The sequence below is a fragment of the Octopus bimaculoides genome, chromosome 13 (genome assembly GCF_046866305.1).
Source record: "Octopus bimaculoides isolate indiv1 chromosome 13, ASM4686630v1, whole genome shotgun sequence".
NCBI lineage: Eukaryota > Metazoa > Mollusca > Cephalopoda > Octopoda > Octopodidae > Octopus > Octopus bimaculoides.
Window position 1 is genome coordinate 10,275,405 of NC_142940.1, and position 7,500 is coordinate 10,282,904.

General features: G+C 36.0%; 1 protein-coding gene and 1 long non-coding RNA gene across 3 annotated transcripts in view; one reads left to right on the forward strand and one right to left on the reverse strand.

Annotated features, from left to right (window-relative positions):
- LOC128249268 (uncharacterized) overlaps window positions 1-2,257 on the forward strand; it is a 4,138-nt gene extending 1,881 nt beyond the window's left edge. The window contains exon 2 of the long non-coding RNA XR_016243967.1: window positions 929-2,257. This is a non-coding gene — a long non-coding RNA (uncharacterized LOC128249268). The remainder of the gene's footprint in view (window positions 1-928) is intronic.
- LOC106875478 (uncharacterized) overlaps window positions 1,983-7,500 on the reverse strand; it is a 29,800-nt gene continuing 24,282 nt past the window's right edge. Inside the window, exons 1-4 of one of the 2 annotated variants that reach the window (XM_052972332.2) lie at window positions 6,396-6,547; window positions 5,845-5,953; window positions 5,163-5,299; window positions 1,983-3,399 (exon numbers count right to left, since the gene is read on the reverse strand). In XM_052972332.2, coding sequence (XP_052828292.1) covers window positions 3,314-3,399; window positions 5,163-5,299; window positions 5,845-5,953; window positions 6,396-6,414 — 351 coding nt within the window. In that variant the 5' untranslated portion in view covers window positions 6,415-6,547 and the 3' untranslated portion in view covers window positions 1,983-3,313. Of the gene's footprint in view, window positions 3,400-5,162; window positions 5,300-5,844; window positions 5,954-6,395; window positions 6,548-7,500 lie in introns of those variants that run through there. The other variant, XM_014923634.3, reaches the window with a different exon arrangement.

Below are 7,500 nucleotides of genomic sequence, written 5' to 3' on the forward strand. Positions count from 1 at the left end.
GTCGACCCATCACCTCCCCAAACAGCCGCACACATCTGCACACATCTGCTCAGAACTGAGTAGCACACGCCCGTCCTGATTCGTCAAAGACTTGATCATAGTTTTGTTTCCACGTTGCTTCTTAACCGTTCGGGCCCATCGGACGGCTTTAGTTACTTCGTGTTTTAGTGCACGGTCCTTAGCTCTGACAACGCAACCTTCGAGTTTCGCCTCAAAGAAATGGTCAAGGGCCATTCTCGTCGCTAACACGTCGGTCGGGGTGCCTTTATTAATAGCTTCTTCTAGTTTGCTAACTAGTTTTCCCTCTAATCTATTTCTTTCTATTGCTAAATCTTATCAATTCTACTTTAACCGCTCTCTTCAGAGCGAACCACCACCGGCTGTTGATAGCCCCTGTCAACTTTCTTTCTGCCCTTTTCTGGGTAAGACAGGCCCTCGTCAACTGCCGCTTAACTAGTTCGCTTATCCGGTCCCTGTAGCCTTTGCGAGCCGGTAAGGACGCATTCAACCTCCAGTAACCGGGTCCCAGTCTACGGGTCCTATCTAAATCGACTGTGCATATCACAAATTTGTGATCTGTGTAGCGGATCAATTTAAATTGGAGGTCAACCTAAGCTATCCGTATCCCAGACCTAACAAATATTCTATCTAAATACGATCTAGATGACCCACTGTTAACTAACGGGGCATATTATGCTTCTCTGCTGCAGAAATTGCCTGATGCTATCAAAGCAGAGAGGCGTGGCATGCTGACCAATGGAGTCGGCCTCCTCCAAGACAACGCCCCGGTTCACAATGCGCATGTTGCCCAGATGAAAGTACACTCCTGCGGCTATAAAATCCTTCCTCATTTCACTTACTCTCCTGACCTCATACCACCTGACCTCCACCTCTTTCCAACCCTTAAGTCTTTTTTTTTTTTTTGAAGGGGAAGCACTTTTGGATGATGATGAACTTATTTCCGAAGTAAAGTTTTGGCTCCAGACGCAACCTACAGACCTCTATAGGCGAGGTCTTCACTGCTGCATAAATCAATGAGAGAAGCGTGTCAGAGGAAATCTTTAATGAGCACACCTCGTACATATATGTATGTATGTATGTATGTATGTATGTATGTATGTATGTATGTGTGTGTGTATGTATGTATGTATATACATGCATACATACAATCCTACATACATACACATAGATGCTCACATACACACATATATACACACACCTACACACACGCATGCAACGATGGAAAAGTTCTAATGAATAAGAAGACTTGCAAGAAAATGATACTGTAGCGCTCTGATGATGTCACATTAGCCACGTGACCAAAACATACTACATCACAGAAACTCGAAACAATCAGACATTTGTTTGTTGACAACATGGATCGAGCTGACAAAATGGTTTTGTATTTACCTGACCATATCGATAAGATTACCTCAAATAACACAATCCCAGTTCTTATTGCCTTTATGATTCCGCAGTGGGAACAGCCGAAATTTTCGAATCCGATCCGAATAGGTTTGAAGAAAGCGGGGAAGAAGCTTCGGCGATTTTTTTCGCGTGCAATATTAAGGTCGTCTCGTGTTAAGACTCTGAAGAAACATGCTATACGGGAACAAGAAGTGGAAACTTTTACCTGCTTAGTTTAATATGAAAGTTTTTTTCTTAAAATGACAGTAAAGAAATACTCCAAATATATTTATAGCTGCAGTTTGATGGCGCAAAGATTTTACGTCTGTTGTCAACCTTTTTATCAGCAGGAATGTAAAAATGATATTGTTATCAAAATAAATTCGAAATATCATTATGGAGATAAAAGAGACACGCGTGAATTCCTGGACTAAAAACACCCAAAACAAACAAAGACATTTAAAGGACAAACGTATACGCACGCATACGCACGCATACGCACGCACACAAAACATATAAAAGGACTTTAAAATAGCACAAACAGATACCACAAAAAAAAAAGATATTTCTAATAATCATATTAAGATTTCTTTATTTCATAATTTGAAAACATGTAAAATACTATAACCATTAAAAAAAAAAAAAAAGAATGCTGTTTAAAAAAAATTACAATAAACATCTGTAAGGTAAATTTTAAATTACCTTTTGAAAATTGCAATACAATGTTTGTTAGAAGGAAAGGCACTTAGTACATTATGGTACATTTATACCAGCTGAAGCCAAAAATCAATAGGTCGTGTAATGGATTCTATTAACAAGGTTTTAAAAAAAATAAACACTTGTACATTTATTATTATTATTATTATTATTATTATTATGGGAAATGGGTTGTTTTTGGCGCTCATGCCTTTCCAATAGATATTAGCAATGTAAGTAAATGATTTTTCGTTTGCTTTGCTTTTTTTCTTTGTTTTTTTTTTTTTTTTTATACGACAGAATATTTTGCTTCTAGTTTAGATTTAAAATTTTATGTTCGGCAACAATTGCCACAACATTTATAAATATAGTCTTTTATGTAAATCTATTGATTAATGAATTAATTACTTAATTAAAACGACAACTAACAGAACCAACAGAATTTTCCGTGTGTGTGTGTGTGTGTGTGTGTGTGTGTGTGTGTGTGTGTGTGTGTGCGCGCGCGTGGTAAATATCTGATTCGAAGCTAATTGTATGAAAAAGATGGATACGTGGAAACACTGCGTAAAAATGAGCGCCATCTTTAATTATTTTTCTTTTTTAGAAAAAAAATAACAAATTCCAGATTTTCTTAAAACATTTCTGAATGCGTCTAAATGAAAATTAAATAGTCTATGATGAATTTGTCATTCTAAGACATTTTTCAAATTAAAAGATGGGATTCAGTTTCGATTCCCACTAAGTGACAAATAAAACGAAAATGCCATTATCATTATTATTATTATTATTATTATTATTATTATTATTATTATTATTATTATTATTATTATCATTATTATTATTATTACTACTACTACTATTACTTCTACTACTGCTACTGTTATTCTGTGCCTCTGAATGAAAGTTTCAATTAGTTACATGGAACTGATACATTTTTCCATTGTTTCGGTGTAAGAACCAACAACAACAACAACAAACACAAAAAAAAAACAAGAAGAAAATCATAGATCAAAGTTTAGCAGAGTCGCTCGTAAAAAATATATTTATTCCCCCTTCCCGAATTATAATAATTAATTCGAACAGACATAAGAAAGCACATCAGGTTTGTTCACAGCTTTGCCACTTACAAATCATATATATATATATATATATATATATATATATATATATATATATATATGTCATTTACTTTATAAAAGTTATATGATATTTAGAGGAATAGCTTCTTTAAGGTGAGTGCTGCTACGAAAGTGCCACAGATCACACTGCTGTGAGCAACAACGATGTTGGATCCATCTGGAAAGAAAGTTAAATACAATATCATTTAATATAGCAGTAATAGTAAATATATAGATATGTTTATATATGTATATATATATATATGTGTGTGTGTGTGTATTTCATCTAATGACGTAATTAGTAGGTATGTACCATAAGTGCATGGAAATCTTTGTTCAATAACGTGTACTTCATATAGTCAGCTATTCTAGAAACAGCTGTAAGACATTTTATGCAATATTTCTTAATCTCTTATCTACTCCAATTACTCTGCAATTATGTTTGAATTATAAACAATATGCTTTATAGTGATATCACATGTTTTGCTCGTCCCTTCTCCCTTTCTAACTCTCTCTCTCTCTCACACACACACACACACACACACACACTCACTCACACACACATACATACATATATAGGACACTCAATGACTTCATAAAATAAATAATATAGCAATGGTTATGTCATGCTGACGATTTTTGAAAAGAGTGAAATAGTGCTAAACATGATTGACGCTGACTAGAAGGGAATTTTACAAACTTTATAATAAACAACAAAAAAGCATATATTCTATTCTATGCATTCTATGCATCTTTTACTTTATTGCTTAAATTAAAACCGCTACCAATGAAGAAATAATTGGCCCTATTGTATTAACTGAATGCCAAGGGACTCCATATGTGTGTGCCTGTGTGCGCGCGCGCGTGTGCCAGCTACTTACTTGGTAGCAAGGTTCTGAAGGAAAGCATCTTGTTTTGCTCACCAAAGGTCTTGCAGGGTTTTATACTCCCAAATACTGCGATCATTTGTAGTGAATGAATTAAGGGTTTGCGCTTTGTCCCCATACTTAGTTCCATGTATGTATCTATGTATGTATCTCATTATTCAGTCAGGTTTCAAAATTTTTTCTCAATACAAAAAGAGCCAGTTTCTAGCCTAGATCCAAGGTTCCTTCGTTTGAATTCCAACAACATCAACAGAGTATATTTGCATGTATGTGTGTATATGTACAGTGTTAGGAGTGAGTGCCTGTACAGATGTGTATGCTTTGTTTCATGTATGTTTTCTCATGCATATAGCTGCAGGTCTAGACAAACGCACATATACTTAAATGATAAACTTCTGGAAAGTTTTACAATCTTTTACAGTTTTAGTGATCGCTTGGGAGTGTAGTCTACTCTGATCCGGAGTATTAGCAACTGTCAGGGTCTCAACTATGGGTTAATTTGTATACTATAGAAGGAACTTCAAGCAAAACCCTGACTGCCTTGTTAGTGCTTTGGGAAAGAAAGAGACAAGGAGAGTCAACTTCGATTGCAAATCAAAGAGCGAAGTCCTTCAGATGATCCGATGCCTTCTTTGACACCTTTCCGACAAGTCCTGGGTAAGTGGGGCTCTCTAGTCCAGTAAGACAACTCACATAAGAGAAGGCCATATCAGTGTAAAATACACAGCTTGCTGGTCACTGCGGCCGTCATAGCTCGCTGGCCACTGTGATCAGATTCTTAGTCTAAAGAGTGGGTTCGAAATGCACGGACTGACTATCACTTTAAACTACTGCGCGCAGGCAGGAAAAAAAGCCCTGTAGCTGCAATCATCAGTTCACAGAGTCACGTGAGTGCATGCAGCTATTTCCTCATAATCTTCAGATACGTCATCTGCAACATAGAGTATCAAATGAAATAGTTTGAAAGAGTCGTCTAACTTCATTAGCAGACGTTAACTTTATCTAACTCTTCAATCTGCGAAGAATTTGGTTATTATTGCATTGGAATACTCACTTTTCTTTTTGGGTTTTGGTGCTGTATCGCATTTCAGTGACTCCAGTTTTGATTTTGCTTGGTCAATTATTTTCACAACACTCTCACCGCAGCCTGTACTAGCACTTCTTATACAATGCAAATGATCCAGGCTCAGTCTGCAAAACAAACGCGCACATGTACAAAATTATACACAACATGTTTGTGTGTGTGTGTGTGTATGTATAGAGACAATTATATGTATATGTACGTATATATGTATATATGTGTACGCAAGCATGCATGTAAACATGTATGTGTATATATACGTATGTATGTATGTATGTATGTATGTGTGTGTATGTATGTGTGTAAAGAGAGGTCTATTTCCTCGCAGGAAGATAGGGATGTTGGTAAGTATTATACTTATGCAACGTTAGGCAGTGAGCTGGTAGAGTCGTTACTGCACCGGCCAAAATACCTAGTGGTATTTCGTCCGCTTTTACGTTTTGAGTTGAGGTTGCTTTCATCCTTTTGAGGTCGATACATTAAGTACCAGTGGAACACCAGGGTCGATGTAATCAGCTGACCCACTCCCTCGAAACAGCTGGCCTTGTAACCAAAATTTGAAATCGATATTACATCCAAAGTTGTAAACCTCTATTCCTAATATTAACCACCATGTGGCGAGTGACAATCTGGTGTGCATGTGGTTTGAACTTACTTGCAGAAAGCCTTGTGGTTAGCTTCCATTTCTCTTGATTTCTTCATGTAGTTATCCTGACAATCTGAAACTTTCGAGATATCACATGCGGCCATTGCATAAGTGACCACTGAAACAAGAAGAAAATTATACATGTGAAAGAAAATATTGTGCAACAAGTGTGTGAATACGTGCATATATATATATGTGTATATATATATATATATATATATATATATATATATATATATATATATATATATATATATATATATATATATATATATATATATATATATATATAAATGTATACATACACACATATATATATAGTAAAAAAATATACAAATAATCTCAAAGACGAAGTAAAAATCCAAACAGGGTTGACACTCGGAAAATTGGAAGAAGTCTTTACCATTTCGAACCTACGCTCCTCCACGGAAAAGATAAATGAGGAGAGAGAAAAATAAAAAGTGTGAAGAACATACATACATACATACAAACATACATACATACATACATACATACATACATACATACATACATACATACGGTAAAGAGTTAAGACCTACTTCGGTCACGAATGACCATTGGATTGCACCTAGAAAGTTACCCTCCGAGGTATAAGTCCGGGCAGGGTTGTTTACGAAAGGCCAGCAGTAGCCCATGTATACCTTCTCTCCCCTTCTCCGTGCCACCGGTGTTATCCAAGGGAAAGGCAAAGACCGATGACGTTTGATATCAGTGACGTCACAACTCACTTCTATAGCTGAGTGAACTGGAGGAACGTGAAATATACTTGCTCCAATTAACAATTTAGACAGCCTCTCGGAAAGTTGTTACTCCATCTCTGTGAAATTGTCCTTGTGTGTGTGTGTGTGTGTATGCGTGTGTGTATGTGTGTGTGTGTATTTGTGTGTGTGTGTGTATGCGTGCGAATGTGTATCAGAGAAAAAGAGAAGTGAGAAAGAGAGAGAGACAGAGAGAGAGAGCAAGACCCTGGAAAAGAGATAGACAGAAAAGCAGCCATGATTCAGAAGAAAATAAAGAGTAGAGAAGGAAAGACAGACTGGAGATAATGCTAAAAGGAACAGACAGGCAGACAGACAGACAGACAGACAGACAGACAGACAGACAGACAGACAGACAGACAGACAGACAGACAGACAGACAGACAGACAGATAGATAGACAGATAGATAGATAGATAGATAGATAGATAGATAGATAGATAGATAGATAGATAGATAGATAGATAGATAGATAGACAGATAGATAGATAGACAGACAGATAGATAAATAGATAGATAGATAGACAGATAGATAGATAGACAGATAGATAGATAGATAGATAGATAGATAGATAGATAGATAGATAGATAGATAGATAGATAGATAGATAGATAGATAGATAGATAGATCTACTGATATACGATCCATAGGAATTGATAAGAAAAAGCATAATACCGTCACTGTATCACTTGTAAATCAAGGGAAAGTAGAACAACAAAAAGTATTTCAGCCAATCAGAATCTTTCATTCACTTAACAATAATCATAGTTTAAGTTTCACACAACTGAAACATTAAAGCAGATCTTGGAAGTAGATTCGGTTTTAAAAAATTCCTATTGATTTCTTATAAGATACAAGACCACTAAGTAGTTAGGATGGGAGAATA